The 23550-nt window shown below is 46.5% G+C and overlaps 1 protein-coding gene across 1 annotated transcript in view; it reads left to right on the top strand.

Moving 5' to 3' along the window:
- Positions 1-3430: 3430 nt before the first annotated feature.
- Positions 3431-23550, top strand: part of rev3l (REV3 like, DNA directed polymerase zeta catalytic subunit) — a gene marked incomplete at its 5' end in the record, with an annotated part of 54556 nt that continues 34436 nt past the window's right edge. The window contains one exon of the mRNA XM_079215544.1: positions 3431-3569. Within this exon, the coding sequence (XP_079071670.1) occupies positions 3431-3569 (139 nt within the window). The remainder of the gene's footprint in view (positions 3570-23550) is intronic.

The following is a 23550-nucleotide window of genomic DNA, read 5'->3' on the forward strand; positions in this document are numbered from 1 at the left end:
TCCACACTAAAGATGTATGCGCTCAGTGTACTGTAAAGCACTTTAGACCAAACACTGCATTAAATAGGGCATATACAATAAGTCGGAGAGTTTTTGATGCACTCGTAGACCTCGGGCGTGCTTGCTGGCAAACGTAAGCAGATGCCTGCTGATGGGCTCATTAAGAGGGTCAGGCTCTCGCTCAAGGTCGGCACACACTCAAGCAGACAGAGGTTCCCCATCCATCTCGATGAAAAAAGGCTAATGAGACATTTTTCATCCCCGACTGCGATGTCCCCGGCGTGAACCGGATCGAACCAGCTGTTTGGAGAGGGGTTATGGCTCCTTCAGTGGAGAGGAGAGACACTGCCGCTCCGCCATGTATGGGCCATTACAGGAATCTGAGTGGAATACTGAGCAGAATGGAGATGTGTGGGAGGCAGACGGGCGTCACCAACGGGTGCTGGGGAGAAAGAAAACAGAGTGCTTTGGAGGTTCTGACAGATTTTGGGGGGGAAAGCCCAAAATTGTGACTGACAAAGCTTTCAGCTAAAGTCTGACTTTAACCCTGAGAGACCCACATAGACATATCTGTCTTTTGGTAAAAGGGGGCGAGGGGATGTGAGGAGGAGATAGCAGCTTCACACATGCCACATGGAAGTGGTGTGCATCATCTGAAAGATGGAAGTTTCTCGAGCCATCAATGTGTAATAACCATTGTGTTTATGTAGGGCTAAGAAACATTATAATTAAAGTAGATGACGACCATTTCCATGCCCTATTGGGTCTGGGAAAAATGTTGCCGCAATTTATTTTGGTTTGACACCATTTGTTACACAAATTTGGTGTGTAATGTAACCATGTTTGACCACTCCTTTTCTTTCCTTTTTATGGTCAGAAATGCCTCCAAAGACACACCAAGAACACCAAGAACTTGGAAAAACACAGAAATCAAACATGCCGTGATTTTGGCATCATTTTATTTATTTATTTTTACATTTGTGAGATATCTGCAACAATTGCATTTTCCATCAATTGGATGGTCGAGTGCTTCAGTTCTGGAATCAGAAGCCCCTTTTATTGTCCACATACCTATTAAAGTCATGGCTCCCTTTTTGAATGTCCTGGGTCTCTAGTTTGTCTTTGTAAAGTTTCACGAAGCCGCGATTATTCCAGAGGTCATGACAGGTCATTCTATTCAGCGACGTCCAGTTCCACAAAATGTTCTTACGACAGTGAAAACGCATCGCACACGTGTACTCTGAAGTACTCCCTGAAGAGGAGATACAGCATAAGACTTATCCTGTATCTCTATGACTTGAAATATTAATGCTTGTGCTGTCCATAGAAGCTGCCTTTATTAAAAATCACTAAAGCACTCGTCAATAATGAATATAAATTATACAATTATTTCAGAAGTTAAGCTGTGGTGGCCTCATAGTCATCTTAATGTATATGATGGTAATTGAATCCTTTTGTATTAATTTAATATCCCCATATAAACTCCGTGTACCTGTGGTGATAAAGTAACCCAATTGCTCTTGATGACATTATAGGCCTAAAATATGTGTATATGTTTCCTTGTGTGCTATCCTTTTTGTTAGATGTATTGCACCCCCCACACTCCCCTCTCCAATTTACAGGAAACACATCAGCCAATGAGAAACGCGCTCCTCGCCAACGGGGAAATGATGCTTTCCAGCTCCTTGCTCTGATCTGATCCCTATTTTTGCTGCTGCAGTGGCAAATGAGGTGAAATGTCGTCAAGTTTCGCGGGATGTCCCACAACGATGTTTCCTGTTTCCCCTTGGAAGAGCATTTAGGTACAAAATAAAGGTTTGAAACCGTGGCTTGCTGCAGCATTGCTTGATGTTCACTAAATTGTAAGTACTTTCATTGTTGAAAATGACCCCATCAGACCAATCCCTTTTTTATTTTATTATTAATGATCTAAAAGCACTTTCCCACCAGGCGTGCATGAGTGTAATCTAAGGAGTTAGGCATAGTATCATATTACACACATAGGAAGTTAGGTCTGCAGAGCCTATGCTTCCTGTGCATGTTCAAATTGATACATAGCATAACGAATGGATCAATAACTAGGCTTTCATGGTGGTTTAATGGACACTGAGGGGAGGTTCTGACCGGCTCTGAGTGTTCTTTTCCACGACGAACAAGAAGTGTGATTCTGTACATACATGAGTGGTGTGCTCTTTGTTTTCATACTTTGGCGCTTCATGTTTCATCTTTAAAAAAAAGTAGTGTAGCTTTCGAGTGAACATTTGCACATTCCTTGGTCACTATTTTTGCACATTCCGTCCTCATCTTTTAATTAAAAACGGATGTATATTTTAACCCGTTTCTTTGTGGATTTCTTTTTTTATAAATGTCGGCTTGCAGTACTTGTTTTGTTTTTCTTCTTTTATCTTATTGTGTGTATTGTGACCGTTAGCCCTCGAACTGTCAATGCAAATTCCTTTGTATGTGAGCCGTGAAAATCTGCAACCTGTTTGTGACTGAATGAATATTTACGCTGCATTGTTCAAATGTGTATGCTTTTATTTTGAAATACCAAACACTTACAATTCCGGATATTACTGGTAATTTTGACTTTTTAGCGGACACCAAAAAATACAACCTGTTTATTCTGCCCTACCATTTCAGCAACAATGTCGAAGGAAGACGTGCTAGACGAATATAAACTGCCTCTTTGCTGCTGAAAAAAATGTCATCGCACTGAAGTCACCATGGTTATCCGGCTGAGGCAGTCAATAAAGTCACATTCTATAACGGCTGGCCATAAACAAACGTGCAAGACGCGGAAGCCTTTTCAAAATAAAACCGTCGTTTTCATTTCCCTATGTGCTGTTGTGTTACTCTGCCGGGGAAGCTTCGACGCCGCTTTTATTTTGAAAAACCAAAGTCGGACGTGCTACCCGTGTGCCTTCCAGCTAGCTTAACCCGCCTCATATGTCGGCTAACGCGGGCTAGCCTGTTATGGAAGCAGAGGGAGCACATCGGAGGGGTTGTCTGATACAGCGGGACTGGCTGGGACTAGTTCTGAGGCGTGATTTGGACAGATAACGCCACATACCGGAAGCCCGGGGGACGTCTTCCTGGCTGATAAACAAAAACACAAGAGAGCGAGAGAGCTAAAAGCACGGGACGGCTATAATTACAAGTACAACATGGACCTGACAACTGCGGAGCGTCCGGTAATTCCTCGTCGCGGCTGAACCCTCAGACGGCGGCACCTCGGGGCGCGCTGGAGCCGCGGGGAATCTTTGTTCACGTCTTTTTTTCATGGGACACAACCGGGCTTCCCCTCCGCTTTTTGTCCTAGTCCCAACCGCCGTGACAGCGCTCCCCTCGGCCGCCGTCGGCTGGCCGCAGAGGCGCCCGCGTCGCATGGACTCCTAACGTTAGTTTTGGGGCTCTTCTGGCGGCAGTCATGTTCGCCCTGCGTATCGTCACCGCGGACTTCTATCTGGCGAGTCCCATTAAAGACCTGGACGTCTGCCATTCTGAATTCAGGGAGAGCGGCGTGAAGAAAGTGCCGGTGGTCCGGATATTTGGAGCAACACCTGCAGGTGAGCCGCCTTTCTTCTGTCTTTCTGTCTGTGTTTTTTTTAATTTTCACTTCATGATTAAAAGCAAGCTAATAGTGGCTGTGCTTCTTGCAGCACGCGGCATGTTGAACGTGCTGCTGTTTGGACGCGCGCGTGCACACAGACAGACAGACACACTCACACACACACACGTATTATTTATAGAGGAAACCTAACGGGTCTCGTATGCAAAAATGTCAACAGGAAGATGATGTAGGGTGTTGACACATTGTACTAACGCGGTTTGCACCGCTGTTACTTTGCATACGGGTCTGCCCGCAGTGGTGGGAGTCCTTCCTCTGCTGCTCCCTCCTCCTCCTCCTCCACACACGTCTCTGCTTTGTTTTCGCTCCATCGTGGCACGGTGGTGGAGGAGAAGGTGGAGGCGGGAGGACACAGCGCTGGTCTGTGAGGGCTCGACTTGTGTCCTTACCTGCCACATGTGGCGTTCAGGGACAGTTCGTGCATACCTCCCTTTTTTCATGCCGGTTCCATTGTGTTTACAGCAACCTGTGGAGTGTGGACAGTCTAGACTGCATCGTGCTGCCCCCTCGCAGAGCTTTATTTTGATTCGTTTTTTTCTCCGTTAAAAACGACCGCCATGGCGAAACTTTGCCGTGTGCTAGCGGAGGGGGTTACTGGAGGGACTGCAGTACGATTCAAGCTGAATAAATGGCGAGATATATGCCGGTAGTGGGGCGGGGGGGGGTCTATAACAGCAGACGGAAAACAGTACAGTATGAGAGGACATCATGACGGCACATCAATATGCAGGATGGGTGTCCTTCAATGTGTGGCAATGAATATTGGCAGTACAGGACCTAAATATGGAGAGAGATTACTGGTGTAAAAAAATAAAATATTGTATATATACATGCAATAATAGATTTGTGTTTTTCTTTGAGGTCTGGCACATGCACTGCTCTCTAATAAACCCATTACAGCCGAGCACTCTGGGTACCTTAATCCCCACAGCTCTAAACAATAGAATAATTTCCTGCACAATGGTAGGGCATTAAAACCCAGCCAAATCCTCCTGCGACTGCTGTGCCCTCTCCTCAACCCGGTTTGCCAGGTGAAAACACCATTGCAAGTACAGTGACTGTGTGTAAAAAAAAAATACAAGAAAAAAGAAGCAGGGCTTGCCAGTCCGCCGGTGGTGGTGGTGTATGGGAGTCAGACTCGTCCCCCTTCCAAGGCTGTGGCGGGGCTCCTCCCCGGGACGACCCGGAGCAGCGTCCAACAGGGTGTAGCTCGGTGAGGATTAAAGGATTTGGAGCAGAGAAATGAAGGGGATTGTGGGTCAGGGTTAGGGTGTCAGGTCTAATTTAGGTCTGTCATAAACGTGCACGCTTGCATGCGGTTGTGCAGATATAAGACACACACACACACACACACACACACACACCTCTGCTGCAGAGTGTGTGTATCTCGTCAATGAATACATGTTGAGGAGCAGTTCTTCAACGCTGATTCAAGTACAACAAAGCCAGTGAACACGCCGTTTCCTTCAGGGCTCCAGAGTGTGGAGATCCAGTGTACCTGTACTTATTACATTTGGTCAGTCGGTCACTTCATAATGTAGTCGATCGTCTGAGTCCTGAGTCATCTTCAAGCAAAAATGGCAAACCGTTTCCTTTCTTTTTGCCATCTAAAACATAAGGACTTGGTGTCTTTCTTTTGTGTGATACAGAAGAACTTGAAAACAATTATGAAAATGTCACCTCAGGCTTTAGGAAATTGTGTTAGAATTACAGACTAAACCCCAAATGTCATTGCAATTTACAAAAATATAAAGGCCGATACATGACTATTGTGATTATCTGTCTCCCCATCTGCAGCTGGTTGCCCTTTGTTAGTTCCAATAGTTTATCCAATAACCATCTCTAACATCTGACATCACCAACAGTTTTCCTTCCCAAAAATGTCACTTCATCGATAACATATTTGTTTGATTTCAGCAACCCTAACCCAGCTTGGTCCGCCTCGTTATATCCACCATTTTCCTCCCTTCCTGCCCAAAGTTTGATGCCAAGAAACACTCTGACCACAAAATAGGAAACTACGGTCAGAGGGCAGGGCCTCTGCAGATACTGATACCGCCGCACATAAGAGATGATTGGGTCCATGTTTAGTGTACCTTTTTAAAAAATGACAATAATGAGCCAGCTTGCACGATACCAGGACGAGTATGTACACAAACAAAGTAGTTGGCATTGTTCCATTGGTATAAATGTGGTTTAAATCAGACTTTGGGTTGCAGTAATGATGAAGTAGTGTGTCTGTAGCGTGTGTCTGTGTGTGCTCCTTGCAGGTCCTCGCCGTTTTGACTCGGCTCTTGCTCAGCTCACGTATCACTCGGGGCGAGCCAGAGTCCCGAGTTAGCTCCGCGTTTCCAGAAATAAAATTACATCACCATCTGGAACACATTGAGGCGGAGAGGCATACTTTTTTTTCTCTCTCTCTCTGGAGCTCAGGAACAGACCACGCCCACTCAAAAGGAGTTACTTTGCAATATTCCCCGTTCGCCCTCCGCAGTCATTTCCATTGTCTGCCCCGAGGGCAGGAACTCTCGAGCAGCTCTGCTTCATGTGCGTCTGCTCTTATCTTGTCACTGTGTTCACCTCGGTCAGCGGCGCATCTGCGCCATGTGGCTCTGCCTGCAACCCCAGGCCTCATAGTCCCTGTCCTTCTCTGACCCAAGCCGTGCACACTCCCACCAATCAGCTCTGTGTAATTCTAAACCGAGCTTCCTGCCTCTCCCCCTCTCCTCTCTTTGTTAGCATTCAGTGGCTGGCCTTTGCCTGTGCTGCACACATTACTGTACATGCATCCAGCTCTGCAATAAGAGGAGGGAGGGAGGGGGGGATCCCTTTGTTGTGAAAATCTCCCTCGTGATCAGCATCTAATAACCGACTGTATTTGTGGTGGGGAAAAATCTCCCAGGGAGGTCAACTTTTGGCTTTTTTTCCTCACTGCTAAGAGTTGCGCTCGAGGCGGCTGCAACCCTTTTTGAGGTTTTGACAGCATTGATCTCCACCCGCTGTCCCCGACAAGCTTGGCCCTCCGGGTGCACTGACAGTTTCCCTCTGGGACCCCGCGGCAGCGGGAGCCGCACCAATTTTGGTTCCATCGCTCGGACATGTGCACTCGAGTGTTCATTGAGGGAGGGAGGGAGGGAGGTAGGGAGAGAGAGGGAGGGAGGGAGGGAGAGAGAGAGGGAGGAAGTGCATGACCAATTGACCTGAATGAGAGGGGGCCGGGCATGAAGCGGATGGAGGAGTTAAAGCCGGGGGCCTCTTTCTCTCCCCCGCTACCCCCACCCCCCAGGTTGAGCTCTCTCCAGGGGAGCCCTTAATGCCATCTGAAGGAATTTCTCCCGGATCCATTAATAGGATAATAGGCGGATTCAAAAGGACTCTGTGGCTCATTAGACAGAAGGTCATTGTCCCCTTAACTGTTTACTCTCCTCTCTCTCTCCCAGTCTGCTACTGCGGCTGCTTCTAATCACACTGGGATCGAGTGAGATGCCGATTTGTTGATATGACGGCTCTGGAGTAATATAGTTTTGTTTCAGAGAGTGTTTGTTTGGTGTCATCCGACGCGTTTTTGGCGACGTGCAGGTTTACCAGACTGAGGCAGAGCCACGTTGGCGATAGTTGCTCCACGCTAATCCTCATCCTGTGGTGGTTTTCCACACGGATAGAGGCTCGGCTTCTTGTTTGGGCTTTTTAGAAGTGAAATCGGAGGAAGGGATGTGTGACAGGATTTTGCCTGTGGTGGCTCTGAGGCTTCCGTTGTCACAAGATGTTGGTGAGGGACATGAAGGCAGGGGACCCAGGAAGAGGTGGTTTCACTGCTGTAGACACAGGTATACTGACAGCTCTGTTTTACCTGGAGGTTGGGACTGAAAATGGGGTTTAAAAAATACCTAAAAGGGTGGGTCCATTGTTTGAATTTCACACAAAAATAAAATGCGTCTTATCTGACAATCCACCTTCATATATTGTTGTCCCCCACTCAGTTTATGCCATTATTAGCTCCAGTGCACCTTGGAATTTGTATCCGATGCCCCTCTCAGGTGCGAGGTGTGCTGGGGCCTGTAAGAGAAACAGTCAGAGCAGCCACAGCGATGAGCTTTACCACAGGCCTGTGTGAACTAAGTGGCAGGAGGCTTTGTCTCTCTCTGAATACCTTAATGCCACAGGTGCATTACAGTCAGAGGCGGAAGGGCCTGAGCAAAGTGTAGCCAAAGGGGCATGTATTGGTCCCCGCTGCTGATTTATCTGACATCTATACTATCAGGAGTCCACCAGGAATTTGCAAATTTGTCGTGTTGTCGAACTGTCATTGATTCAATGCTGCAAGCAATCGCCAGCATGCTAATTACAACTCAAAGCCGTATGGAGGTGATTGTGAGGCTGCAGATATCTGCAACTTTTCATCCAACCTGCTCAATGTGGTGCTTTTTAAAAATGTTTTTAACATTCCTTTAGTATTTAAAACAACTCCACTGGATGGGGGGGGGGGGGGGGGGGGGGGGCACTGACACTGACACTGTTTTATCTTGTTGCTCATGAAGGTATCCTACTGGTGGAGACCCGTACCAATAATAATAATAAGTCTCAGGTTCGATACCAGCCAAGGGCCTTTGGTTGCGTGTCTTAATAGAAAGCCTTTGAACGTGACACTGGTACGGGGGAAACATTTGAATGCAGTAGGAACTCCCCGCAGCACCAGTCACCAGGCATGAGTCAAAATTCCCCCTCAATTGAGACGCTCTGATTGATTTCGACCCCGGCGGGTGGTTGCTTTGTGCCATAACCGCTTCCGCTCCTTGGCGTTAACCAGAGCAGACCAGGACGTTGCAGCCGCTACCTGGTGGATGGCGGAATTTTTTATTTTCTCTTGAAGCAGCTGTGAGTTCACAGCCGCTGCCTAGGTGTCCTTGCTGCTGCAGTCGGTATGATTGATGGCTATAATGGCTCCCTCAGGCTCCTCGGTGGGTATCCGAAGGCGTGACTGGCGTGACACTGCAGCAGTCCTCGCCCCCTCAATGCATTTCCTGTCGCCGCCAGGTGCGACGAGTGACCCTCACCGTAACTATTTGGTTAGTCTTTTCCCACTATTGAAAGCGATGCTGCATTGACTGTCCTGCCGAGCTTCCGTTCACCGGGCCGACCAGGCTTTCGAGGTCGCGGTGCTAACTCATTTTAAGAAACTCAACATTCTTGGCTTTGCGAAAGAGAGGGACTTGTTGGCTGCACCCTGGATGTCAGACTCATTACTGTCACCAGGCTGTGGCATTGTTATCGAGTTATACAGACACACACAGGACCATAGATCGGTTGTTCGGGTGACATTTTTTTCAGTCCAGAGTGAGCCCTCCATCAGTGTGATTGGAAATAAGGGTGGGTGTTGGGGGTTGGGTTGGTGGCGGATTGACACAGTTTTGATTCATGGGCAGGATCAGCAGGAGGAAAGGAATATAAATATAACTTTAAGACAAAGGGCTAAGGATCACTCATTTAAAAGGCCGTGCCTGCCCAGTGTGTATCATAATCCCTTTAGGACATTCGGGTCGTGACTGAGTGAGACTTGGAGCTTTGGAGTTGCTGTCTATGCCAGGTGGTGTTGCCAATCAGGTGATGTGATTTAGTTCATCGCCATGGTGAGATGGACGGATGAGGAGGGAGGCGGGGATGACGGGAAGTATTTATCTTTTGATGCAGCTGTATAAAAAAAGCCCGTCTTTGAAGTGAAGTGCCCGCTAGAGATTTGCCCTCCATTCATTCCCCCTCCCCCCACAACCATGAATCAGGCTTCTGCACTGTGGTTCTGTGTGGTCTGAAGAGGGAGGGGCCCGCGTTGGCACGTGGTGCCGGGTCATTTCAGGTCTCTTCCCTGCTCTGTGTCGAGGCTCCTCCCCTCTCCTCCTGCGCCATTGTCCCCACAGAGAAGAAGAAGAAGAAGAGGAGGAGGAGGGGGCCACCACTTTGTCCGGCAAAAGAGGGAGACTTCCCACTCCGCGTTCCCCCAAGGGCCACTAGCAGTGCTGCAGGAGAACTCTGCAGTGTTTCAAAGCAGATTAAGACCTTGTTTAAAAAGAATGAAAGGATTTGGCAGGCCGAGGAAAGCTTGAATCGCTGCTGGAGGGAGAGAACGCTTTGAACCTGCCATTCAGCATGGATGTTAATGAGGTGTGCTTGTGTGTCTGTGTGTGTGTGTGTGTGTGTGTGTGTGTGTGTGTGTGTGTGTGTGTGTGTGTGTGTGTGTGTGTGTGTGTGTGTGTGTTTCGGTGCACACAAAGACAAACAAAGTGATTACGTTTTTTTATGTGGCATTGGTTATATCTCCAAATTAGGAGAGCAGCGCTGCTTCCTGTTGTTATTATAGGAATGCACTAATGCTCCAGCACACAAGCTTTGTGATTAATGCATTGTTGCGCAATAATTGGTTTGGTTGGATTCTTGCCTCTGCATGTAAAGTCTTGCTATTCTGCCTTTGACATGAGACCCGGGCTTCCTAGCCTGGGCTTGACTTTTTTTGTAAAGTCAGAGATCAGACCTGATCCAACATGTTGGAGGACTTTGCATACTTTTGTCCCAATTCTGGGGCTGAAGCCTCCGAGGGCTGCATTGGGACACAGCCTGACGTCCGCCGTTAGCAGCCGACAGGCAGCTGTCTTGCTCAATGTCGTAGCTCATGGCTAATGGTAGCGAAGGCTGCGTTAAGTTACATTGCGATGCGTTCACAGTTTTATTCAGTAAAAGTGAGTGTTCGGCAAAGGTAAATTGTAACGTTATCTTGATGTGTTCAAACGTAATCTCGTAAAATATAGTTTATTTGTTATAGCTGTTACGATGTGCAAGCTCAAGTTATGTTTGATTGCTAACACATTGTTCACATGCGGCAAGAAACAATATACATGAACTCAATACACTCCGTTACATTGGAGCGTGTGCCAAACAAGCCAAACATGTACCAAACATGTACCAAGCATATGGAAGACAGCTGATGGAAACATCCACCGTGTCTAATAATGACCAGGGCATCTGGGACACGGTTCAGCTGTTGCAGCGCTGCGAGCCTCCCATAGCGAGGGAGCCACTGGACTTCAGAACGGTTTCCAAAAACATGTCCAGGGCATGTTCTGGTATGCACCCGGCGGACTGATGGTCCAGTTAAAGATGCATTTCCTGACTCTGTTCTGTCACCCACTGAAGCTGTCTGCGCTACTACCGTGGAGCCCACACTGTCACTAACTGCACTTCCTGAAACAAAATGGGATCTGCGCCTTTAAGGTCTCTGGTGACTCCTCGTTTCAGTCCCTTTGGTTGTCTCGTTTTTTAATGTTTTGGTCCAGGATCTCTCATTTATGAGTTCATTCAGGGGTTGTTAATCACATAAAACACAGGCTTGGGTGTCTTTATGCGCTCCGGGTTTCACGTGAGCTTTCGTCACGCTTTCAGCCGTGCAGTCGGATACATTCCTTCACTTGGGCAAAGTCCACCTTTTTTCTTTTCAAAAGCGGCAAACCCTTTACTCTTTCTGCATGCTGTTTTTATTTTATTTTTATTCCTTTTGAATCTGAGACTGCAGTGGGACCCAACGGGTCTTTTTTTCTCCTCCCTTTCTTTTTATCAATATTTAATTCGGAAGCAGCGTACAGTCAGTTGTGAGGGCAGGCTTATTAAAAAGGGGAGGGAGGGATATTCTGGAAGCCCAGCTCTAAAAATAGCACCAGCGTGTGTGTGTGTGTGTGTGTGTGTGTGTGTGTGTGTGTGTGTGTGTGTGTGTGTGTGTGTGTGTGTGTGTGTGTGTGTGTGTGTGTGTGGTGGCTGGTCGGGTTGTTGTTGCCGCTACTCAACAGACCGCCAGCTCTTGAGAACGGTCTGTTTAGCATTTCCAGTCGGTGGAATGTTTATTTTAATTTTAATTTTTGGGAGACATTTACCACCCGACGTCAGAACTAAAGAAAAAAAAACACCTTTTTATTCTGTCTAGACATGATTGGCGCACACACACACACACACACACACACACACACACACACACACACACACACACACACACAGTAATCTGCTCCAGTCACAGCAATATCTCAGCTGCATTTGCCGCCGTCCCTGTGTCGGATCGAGAGCGCACGATTTGGGGGGTTGGGGGGGGTTGCCGGGGAGAAGAAGAGCGAGCACGTGTGTGTGCGCGAGTGAGTCTCGCTCGCCCCAATGCACCAGCAGAGCCGCCGTCCCCCGCTCCTTGTGATGTGCGGGACGCGCCGTGAATATCAAATGTTATAGAGAGCTTCTGGAGAGCTCAGAAGGAGAGCGGCGGAGCTCAGAGATCTCTCCTTCTGTTATTCCTTAGTGCCAACCAGTGCAGCTCACCCTCATTATGAAATATGCCATGTCATGTTTATTTTTATTATGGGCATTTCCTTTTTTCCTTTATGATTTCTTTACTCTTTACTCTATTCGATCCCATTCCTGTTAAACGAATATCTTTCTTTGTGCCATTTTATCCTCCATATTCTTTGTTTCTTATTATCATCTTCACCCCCCCCCCCCTCTCTTTACTCCCACTCTTCTTCTCAATGTGCCCCATATTAGATCTGCCAGTGCCACTGATAGAAATCTGCAGTAACCGAGGCATTCATTAAGCATCTTAAAAAAATGGGGTCGCACATTACCGCACTAAATTTCTCCCATAACTAGTGGGAGGAGAGTTTTACATCACGCGTTACATAAGGGAGCGCAACGTATTCGGCACTTGCCTCCCCCTTTTTGTGTGTGTGTGTGTGTGTGTGTGTGTGTGTGTGTGTGTGTGTGTGTGTGTGTGTGTGTGTGTGTGTGTGTGTGTGCGCGCGCTGCAGGAACTCTGAGGTTTTCCCCTCTGCTGGTCACAGTCTGTGTCTCTTGCTCCGCTGGTCTGAGCCTCCTCCTCCTCCTGTCTTCCACATTCCTTTGTTTTCCTCAACATGCCGTTCCAGTTTCGAGGGTTTTCACTTTTCTCTTCCCTGAATCAAATCGGCGTTTCCTTTCATCTCAACCCGCCCACCCTCCTCTTCTCCCTCCTCTTCTCCCTCCTCCTCCTGCCCTCAGATTGTCCTGGACCGCCTCCACGGAGAGCTGCCGCATAGCACACGGCGAGAGAGAGAGTTTACAACCAGAGCCAGTCACCCTGTTGACTCCCCCGTCCCCCTCAACTTAAAGGCTCACACTCCCTTTGAACCCCTCTCGGCCCTCCACACCCCGCCTCTTCTTCTTATCTCAGAGACCCACACACTCGCATACCTGAACTTTAACATGGGGGCAGTCATTAGTGGGGGCAAATAGAGAAGGGGTGCATGTGGCCAAATCCGGGGTTAATTGTTTTGTCTGCTGACCGCTGGGATAAGGAACCTCTTTTATTTTGTGGACTGTTTGAACTCCACTTGCACCTTTTTTCTGCGTGTTTTTTTTTGTGTGTGCACATTTTTGTTTGCCTTCACTAGACGTTGGAAACGTGGAGATCGACACAGGCAACAAGGGGACATGACGAGAGGGGGCGGGACGAGCAGAAAAGGTCCTACACGAGTACCAAGGCACCAAAAAGGCCGTGATGCATTTCTTCGTGAAAACCTGTGAATGTATTTGGAAAAAGCAATTTCTGAACCAAGTGACTCATCGGGGGGGGAAAAGAAAACCGTCTTCGAGGGGTCAACCGACGCACTTGACCTTTCGTTAAGTCCCGCCCCTCAGACACAGACTTGCTAATCACACGGCCAACAACTACCCGGCTCCTCTTCACACAGATGAAATCAAGGAATTGAAACAGGCTAGTCTGTCGTTTCGTTGTGTGCAGCAAACCTACCTTTTTTCACTGCATCTGCACTACTCTCTTGCCCTCGCCCTTGTAGTCTGTGTCTCTCTTCCCCCTCCTCATGCTTTGCTGCAAGGACAGGGACCTTGTCTCTTTCCCTGCCACTGCCCTCCCCTGTCTACTCTGAGTTCAGCCCAGGTTATGTGGGAATAAATCGTCCTAGTTTGCAGGGTTCTTCCTGTGAACTCTCATGCTAATTACACTCACTGGATAGACTGCTCCTTTCAGCGCCTCTCTCTCTTGCCTTTTCTTCCCTCTCCTCCGCTCGGCTTATCCCTCCCTGTTCCCTGTTTTTCCGTACGCATCGTGGCGGAAGCCAATCATCTGTCTTTCAGACCAATTGCTTCCCGTCTCTTTGCGCTCCACCGGCTGTTTCCACCCAAAACATTGTTCAAAACAAAATGCAGGACACTTTGTACCATAACTCTATATACAGAGAAGTGTTTCCGTTACGTAGCCCGGCTAATAGAAACACCTGCCGGTATAGTGCATGCAATTCAATACGACTTGAAAAACTGCCTTCATAGCGGCTCCTTGTTACGCAGTAGATGGATCAACATCTGCAATGTTTAATCCTTTTTAAAATAAATGTTTTTTCATCTCCACCGATATTTAGATATATACATATTCGATGCACATAGAAAGGGTGGCGAATGACTCACCGTCACCCCCTTCTGATTGTGCACGCTTCTCGTTACGGTGTCCGGTTGCACACCGTGGGAAAATCAGCAGAGCGGTCACCACGTTGCAGGTGTGGTCGGAGAATACACAAACACGGGTTTGAGCAGAGCCCTAAGTCACCATGGAAACGGCTTGTGTTCGTCTCTCCACCTCCTGCTCACCCCTCTGCATCGACTGTGAGAGATTCATATCTCGTCTGCCCTTCCTCTGACTCTGCCGCTCAGGTGACTGGAGGCTTTTCATCTCTTCGGCGTGATAACACCTTCTTTTTCTAGCCTCATTTTTTTAAATTTCTTTTCTTGTCAGCAAACTACCTTTTTTGAGACGCTTAAAGCCTCGAGCGTTCATGAGTGAGATATTAACTTAGAAGAAAATCTTAAAAATGCACATTTCATGTGAGTCGCAAAGCTAGAAGTGCTTCTATTTCCCTCTGCCTCCTTTGGTCAGACGACACTCTGCTACTCATGCGGATACACACACACACACACACACACATATCAGACACGCATCAGATCTGTTAATTATTTCAAGACAGTTGTTTTTAAATTCTAATGATGCAACAAGTTCTAGTCTTTGATTCATTGCCAGAAGAACGGACTAGATTTGAGTACGCTGCCTCTGTCTGCGCTCCATCCTTAAGTTTTACCCACAAAGTAACGGCAGGAAGACCTCCACGCACAACCGTGGACGTCGGGCCGGCCACCGCCACGCCGCGGGCCAACCTCGATTTCGGCATTTTGCTTTCATGAAGGTTGTTACTTTGTTACTTTGTCTGCTTCACGAAGAAGGTTCTGGCACGGAGCGCCTTCCATCTGGTCCGCCTCATCCTGTCTGACTCAGATGACTGGCTCCGCTGTGCCGTCTGTCTCCTCGGCCAGGGAGACGTCTAGGTTTGTGGGTGGATTGCTGGCACCGAGGCACAGCCATGCCTGTCCACCAGCAGGCGCAGCTTGAGCGGCGGGGACATGCTGGCGACAAAGCGGTCATTAAGGAAAAGTGTGGGAGCTGATTCCGTTCCACGTCATAAAAACCAGGGCAGGGAGACAATGTATTGGTCACCGTTCCCCTGCCTGCTGCCATCACAGCTCTTAGGATGGACGCAGGTGACTGGATTCAGATGAAACTCTAAGTGACACTGTTGACTTGAGGCTGGTTGGCTAATGCAGGTCGAACCAAAGGGACTGGGCCTCGACGTGGGTACTACTGTTTACCTTGTTGAAGTCGAGACTGTGGACAAAGCAGGCTGTGAAGTCTAGTGCGTCTGTAGCTTCTATTCTGTGACTCTGTGGGTTCGCTGGCTGATTGTTCGTGTTCTGATTGAATACATAAATGCTGCGCTCAACAGGCTGCAATTCATTTTCAATGGGAGCTGGTGATGCAACGCTAACAAACTAGCGCCCGATGAGGCTACAAATCAAAGCTGGTCTCTACGTTTTTTTCAGCGCTCCGATGTCGTGTTGAGTCAACCGAGCCACTGTTTCAGTTCCAGCCCGTACCGTAGCATTGTTTTTGAGAAATTAAAGCGTTTTTTCTGCACGTATATATCTTATATCTGGTTTCTCAAAGTCTCATTGGATTGGATGACGTTTTCTAAACTGCCTTGAGTGCAGGATGAGTCATCAAACATTTGAAACATTTTATCAGGGGGCATATTGTATTACAAGAAGGAGGATTGCTTTGCATTACCAATTGAATAATTAAAACTGCGTCAGATATGTTGGAAGTCATTTTTGCATTCATGCACTTCCCCAAATATCACACCTGTCATTGCAAGCAGTCATGACTGTGATGTGTCGGCGTTTGCTCAGACTGCAATAAACACTTTTTGCCTGGAGAGCTTCTTCTATCCAGGTCACTCCGACTGCTGCGTCTTTTACCTCGCCTCCCTTGAAATATTTAAAGCGTCTTCTCCTTCTGCTCAGCTCCAGAACGAACGAACCAAACTAACCAACTAGATGCAGGACGTGAGATTGTTTTGTCCAGCGCCGTGACGCCGTCTCAGAGTTCAAGAAATGAACCCGAACCTCCCAGAAGTCCCTTTTTTTGAAGTGCTCCGAAAAATGGAAAATGAGACCTGAGCAAAGTCTATCTGCTGTTTGAACCGGCCAAAAGCTCCAGAGCTCCATCACAATGGACCTTGTCATTCATAGGGCTTGTTTAGATGTCTCAGGGCTCTGTTTATAGATTGGTGGAGTGCAAAAGATGAGGGACTGCTGTTTAGAGCAAAGTGGACTCTCATGCATATATAGTGGTTTCTACAATGAAATTACAATATATCTCTTTGCCTCCAGTATCGGAATATACGGCAATGTATTGAATCGTAGTCCCCGTATCATTATGCGTATCGTATCGCCACAATTCTTGCCAATACACGGGTCCACTAAAGTGCGTACCATATGATTCTGACTTCTTTCTCAGCTCTAAATGAAGGCAAAAATACCTCCTGTCCACTAAGGTTTAATTTCTAGTACGTGGTTGATGGTGCGCACATGATCTGCTATAGAAGGTTCAATGGCACAAGTATCATTCCCACCAAAATCAGAGTGGTTTCCATCTCAGCAAAGTGTGGTTTTCTGACCACTTGAATTAAAATACAGTACTTGAATTGCTACACACTGCACACCTGAATTATTATTTTTTTGTCTCATAACTTGTTAGTCCCATGATTGAGCCCACAACAGGCACTTCGTAGCCATCAGGAGAACATTCCTGCCGTCAGCAATACGGCTTTATAACAAGTTGCTAGTTCCTCTGTGGACTAATTCATCACTGTACCATACATACTTGCATTTTGCACTTTCTACTGTTTATCTAATTTACTTAATTTGAATACACTCTGCGGCTGTAAATATAAATATATTCTCCAGTTAGTTGTATTCTATTTTATTGTGTATATTTAAATATATATATATATGACTTTATTTTAATTTGTATATATCTTTCATCCCTGTTGCTTCTTTATATATTGATCTTTTTTTCACTTGTCAATTGTAAGGCGCTACTGATGACGACAAAAAAATTTCCCCTTGGGGATTAATAAAGTATATATTCATTCATTCATATTACATTTTTTCTTTAAAAGTCATCATCGCTGCTCTCTTTATTTGGCCTCCATTGGAGTCGCCGTTTGCTCTCCGACACCGCAGTGAGCGCCGCAGCCTTTGTTGGACAGCACAACTGTTGTTTTCTCAGATTATCATTCTTCCTTTCCTTGAAAATACACCGGCTAACTGATTGCCGGCGTGCTTTGGGAAGCACGGGGCTACCACAGACCAACACGCTGGTGCAACTCCTCCACAGAGATGGTGGCACACAATGCTGTCCCTGTGTAGTCAGTTTACAAAGCAGCGGGCATAAAGTCCTCTCTGGCTCTCATTCATACGCCAACTGCTCATCTGTATCCTCCATGCGTCCCACCCCCCGCCAGCAGTTAATTTAAAAAGAAGATGATGAGAGTGAATCCATTAGAAAGAGTGTGATTTAGAGGGTTGTCACCTTCCTCTGCTCCCTTCCTCCCCATTACAGTCGCTCTGTTCTCCCTGGAACGTGACTCATTGTGTGGATGTGTGTCTCTTACGTTCGCCTGTTCCTCAGTGAACCTACGAAGCATCTTAATGCAGAAGCTGTACACCGCGGGCATTTGCCGGAATCCGGACGGAGAGACATCAGCGCACGCACGGCCAGCGACTCATTAGGCCAGTGGCAGCGAACACGGAGAGCGGTGCCAGCGTTGCTACCCGAGCTGAGGAGGTATCGATCGACTGGTCTCATCGCGCCCATTACTTATTTCTGTGTGTGGATTTGACTGTATTCATACATTTGCTGGGTAAAGCACAAAAACACACACAAGCACTTCCAATTTCGTAGCGAAGTTCCTCCTCTCCCTCTCTTGCGCTGACCTTTTTATTGCACCTCATAACCGTCTATCTCTCCCCTTTATATTTTCTGTCGATATTCACTGCGCAAGCTGTCCTTTTTAAAAGGCAAACTGGAACTAAATCAAAAGATTTAAATATTTAAATGGAATATCATATTGGCTCGATCGTCATGTGGGCTCAAATCTGGCCCGGGACCTTCTCCTTCTCTGAAAGAATATTGAGAACTGGCATGAAAGCTCGTATCATATCCTTTTTAGATTTAATAATTTATATCCAGATGTGGTCCGATCCCATTCGTTTTCCTTCCCGATACCTATTAACTTGCACATCGGCTGATGCCGAATACCCACCCGATACCAGTGCATTAAATAATATATATTTAATTTTTAACTCAAGGCAAACTCCGTTAAAGTTATGTATTGTCTCGGTCACATGGCCGAGTGGGACTGTGCTGCTCACGCTAACAAGCTCTCCTCCTGCCTAATCCAACCTGAATTAGTTGATCACATTGTAACGTTATCAGGGAATGAATAGGGTGTTAAACCACAGGTGTAGTCCTACCTGTCGGCAAGATGTACGGATTGGATCAATGACGCGTGTTGTTCTGAGACACATTCACGCTCGCCGTGTTTAAAAGGTGTTGATGCACCAGTTGTCTCAAGACGCACATGTAATCTTTGTGTGCGATTACATCAGCAAGCGATCTTTGGGAAGAAGCCACTCGCAGCATTTTGCCCCCGTGAGATTAAAGGCAGCTAAAGTGACACTGAAATCGACCATCTGTCTCCTCATCGGGGAGAGAGAGAGAGACTCCGGCAACTTTAACGCAATATACTGCTGCAGTGCTTATCTGATCCCTGATCAGTGCAAACATTTAAGGATTTATCTTGGGCATGAGTGCAGACGAGCAAAACAATTGTCACGTGTTTGTTGGTTCAAGGATATAGCCTGAACAACTACGTGGTTAATTGTTTCTAATAAGCGGCTGATAAATCTTTTTAAAAACCTAAACGCATAACCTAACGCTATCTTAATATGGGTCAAAGTGTATTGTTGACTTGACGATTTGCAAGTCCGGGATCCTTTTTATAGTGTGGAAGTATTTTAGACGGGGACATAAATAAATAAAAAGTAATAGTTTGATTAATCGATCAGCCTGAACATATTGTTGTTCCTCAATAAAAATATATCGCAACAGATCTTTATGAAATTGCTTCATGAAACATGGAGATACTTTGTACCATGGAGTTGCTTTGCCATGCCTGTCAGCATCCTCTTCCTCCTCCTCCTCCTCCTCCTCCAGACCCCTCAATCCGTCTCATGGCGCTCTGCCAGGCTGCTCAGTGAGATACAAACTGAATCTTGCAGTGTGTGAGCTCTCTGTGTGCACGTCAGATTGCTGGACCTTCATGCTATCACCTCTCGTCTCTACAGTGAACGGTGCGCCCTCATTCTGTAGATCTGACGTCACCGTCTCCTGACTGGCCCAGATTTAACGGTGTCAATTTTTGTCCTTGAACAAAGAAATACTTTGTCGACTAACGCACACAACTAATAATTTAGCTTATTTCTTCGCCAGATCTGTAAAACACAGAATCACCACTTTGAATCTTATGTTTACCAAAGATGTGTTCATACGTTTTCCTTAGAAATAAGTAATTCTAGCTGGAAAAAGCATAAAAGATGACGATTCAACAAATCTTAGTAGGCTTGGACCAAAACTAGGCATAGACCAATACCCCTTTATAGACCAAGTAGTAGTACTTACTTCAATTTGACTACTTAATAATACCATTACATTTAGAACATTGACATTTAAATCATCCAGAGTTGTTGCTAACTTCAGGGCTAACCCACTTCAATCAGCAGCTAGCTGGCAAGCAAGACGCGGGAACTTGGCTCGGCTCTCGAGGAGTTGTAGCATTTATTTACGGGCAAATCAACTTTCCACCGTCGTCCGTGCGCTGGTAGCACACACTCCTGACTTTCCCTCTCCAGCCGGTGGGAGTGCTCGCTCCTACATTTCACGCAGCTCTCCCTGGGCCTTTTTCTTAATTAATACCAACACTGTTTTTTATTAACATCCTCTTCCACCCTTCCCCGTGGCAGCTGTCTATCTGATCACAGAGGGAGTCTGACTGCTCCCCCGAACCCCTGAGAGAGAAAAGGAGGGGGAAGGGAAGAAAAATGAACTCAATGCACTCGACTCAAATGTACAGGAGAGCACACACTGAGTAATGTATTTTTGTTCATTTCGCTGCAGTTCAGCACACAGTGTGAGCTTGAGGATAATTGGTGTCCTCAAATGCCGTGTGTGTGTGTGCGTTAGAGCATTTGTACTCTGCGAGCCTGCCTTGGACCAATCAAGGGCTGTGCCTGGGTTTTCCAGTGGGCAGTCATGTACGTTGAGCTCAGAAGTAACGCTGGCATCGGGGATGAGGATTTACTGCTTCAACAACTTCCGGTAATTTGCATATTTCATAGCTCTGCCAACGGATTTTTAGCGTCATAGCAAGTCGGGCTCCCAAACTGCGTTGACGTTTTTAAACCGTGACTTGTTACCAGGCAGAGCGGCTGATGGAGTAAACTGCCAAGGAAAAAGTTACCAGCATGGCCGCCGACCGATGAGCCACCGCCGCCTCTCTGGTCCCCGTCCCAAGGGAACCCTGCTTCTTCAGACAGTGTGTCGTGTGTCGCGTCCACATAAACACACTTTAAACCCCTTTTTAAAGGCCCCTGCACACCACGTGGGTCACTTAATCCGCCCGGTTAGACCTCTGCTCAATTTGAAGGTGACGGGAGAAATGGTGGGGATCACGTAAAGTCACTGAACTCCACGTGCTAAAACGGAGGATAAAGCTGTGATTTACAGTCCTGAGATGAGGTCTAATCAGCTGAGATAATTAGCTAATGAATAAATCACCAGTGTGGGTGTGTCATGGGCCTGCAGGCTGAAGCCCAAAGGCCGTGAATGTTGATAAGGCAGAAATATGGCCAACTCTTAATCCTACTTCTTCTGTCTTTCTTAGTTCCGTCATGGCTAACAGGTTAGCGGCGTTGTGGCTGACATTCTGCTCACTGGCTGTTTTTATGACTAAGCTGCCAGCGTTCACGGCCTGAGTGACCCAGTAGTGTTGTGGGGCTGCTGAGTCATGGAGCTGTCCCGCAGATGACAATGGGGGGGGAGAGAGATATCCTCATTCACAAATCCTCCAGTAGTGAGCTAGACAGGAAACTGCACATGTGGCAGGGGAATAGTGAGGAAAGCAATCAGGGCCCAAAACACACAATTGTTAAATTGTTGTTGAGTCATTTTCTTTGAAGTTATTTCTCTAGTAAAAATGTTTCCATCTTCTAACATGTGACTATTTGCCCTTACAACTAAATAATTAATGAATCGCCATTAAATAACATTATTTGCTTATGAAAATAATAATCGGATTTAAAGCCTTGTAAAACTTTTATGATTCTTCGATTGTAGTCTTCCAAAATGTTCAATCGAATACTGGATTCACTGCTGCACGCTTCTGGTTTAGCTCAATGCTAACTTGAACGGGGATAAAACAATTCAATTATCGGACTAAATTGACCTCAAAACTAGTCATTTTGCCACAGAAGAAGCGGAACTTGAGGACACTTGATCCTCTGTGGATTAATTATCACTGTACACTTATTACACTTCACACAATCTATTGTTTACATTTAATTTGCTTAACTAATGAATACACTCTGCAGCTGTACATATATTTCATTCCAGTTATTTGTATTCTATTTTATTGTGTATATTTATTTTTATATATTTTACTTCATTTTGTATATATCTTTCATCCCTGTTGCTTATTTATATATTTTATCTTGTGTGTTTATTTCTATCTATCTGAACTGTGGGGAGACTGGGGATCGAACCGGCTACCTTGTGGTCACAGGACGACCACTCTCCCTGTGAGCTACAGCCTCCCAATATTGTAGAACAAAAAATTAACATCTCTCAAGCTTTGTGTTTAACCACAGACCTCATTTCATTCGTCGAACTAAAAATAGTACACATTAAAAAAATGCTGACTCGTCCAGGTTTAGGCGCTCATTCCTGCAGCACCCTATTGCTCCCCCAGTCCCACGTTTGACTACATCCCAGTAATGAGGCGACATCCAGCTGAAGCAGCAGATGCTCCTTCTATCTGACACACACAGTCCTGGCCAGACAGTCCACCGGCGTCCCCTCGCTCACATTACAAATAGGCTGCACACACTGTCGGTATCACTCTCCCACTCTCCGTATTTTCATCTGTCCCCCTGTTCTCTTTTACATGCAGACTCACACTTTCTCCCTCGTTACAGTCCTTCTCTTACTTTGACTCTCTTGCTTTCTCTCTCTCTCTCTCTCTCTGTTGCCTGACCGCCTGGGTGGAAAGAATCACTTGTTTATCTTCCCCCGCTGTCCGTCAGGGGGCTTTTGCTTTGCCGTTGCTTAGCAACTGCAGCCGAAGCAGACATTGGTTGCTTGCGGGGTGTGTGTGTGTGTGTGTGTGTGTGTGTGTGTGTGACTCCATGTTGACACGGCAGGCTGAGGACAGACAGACTCGTGCCCGTCCTCGACGCTCCCCACCGCCGGAGTGCCTGCCAGCCTTTGTGAGGCCGGCAGTGGCACTACACACACCGTGGCATTGTTCATGTTGAGAGACACACACACACACACACACACCCTCCAGACTTGACAGAGACCCACTGATCCCGCCGCTCCTCTGCGTGTCAGTGGCTGCAAAACCATAATCCGTTCATTTTTTTTCTTTTTTTCAATTTGCTATGTAGTCATGAAGGCTTTCTGAACAACCGAAGCTGTTTGAATGAAGAATTATTGGTTGTATTTACAATTTCTGACGAATTACAGGTATTGAAAATGTAGGTGCACCTTCAGAGTTCTAATAAAATGTGACCGCTCATTAGTAGGAGTGCAACGTCACCTCGATTTGGACCGATATATGGACTCAGTGATTCATTATCTTTGATGCAAAGTTCATTGATACATATCATCATCATCATCTTTAAGATATGCCTTTATTTTGAAATCCCCGTGGCATATCTGTGTCACCATTTCCGTCTTGTGATAAAATTGTCAAATCATTTCGGTGAATTCAAATTTTTATCACGGCAGACTTTGTAATATCAGCCGATGTCATATTTCTGGCCAAAGAATCTATAAAGTATCGCGTTACAACCTAATTGCCTAATAACAATTCTAAAAACATCAAAACAAAGTCACACAACCTTGAATGTCAGACAAGTCCAACCTGCTTCTGGCTTCCCGGGATCAAGAAAACACAATTGTCTATTGTAATTACAAAAAAAAAGTCTTCAAGACCAGACTAGTGTTAAAATATCATCATATCAGAACATTGTGTGCTCAATTGTTCACAGTGCGGCCTTTCAGTCTTCCATTTCCCGCTTTATCTCAAAATGATAGTCCAAATCTGGTCACGCTCGTTGTCGTCTCAACATCACGTTCTCCTCTCGCGTCGCCCTCCTATTCCGCTTGAACGGGCGGT

The sequence above is a fragment of the Taurulus bubalis genome, assembly GCF_910589615.1.
Source record: "Taurulus bubalis genome assembly, chromosome: 3".
NCBI lineage: Eukaryota > Metazoa > Chordata > Actinopteri > Perciformes > Cottidae > Taurulus > Taurulus bubalis.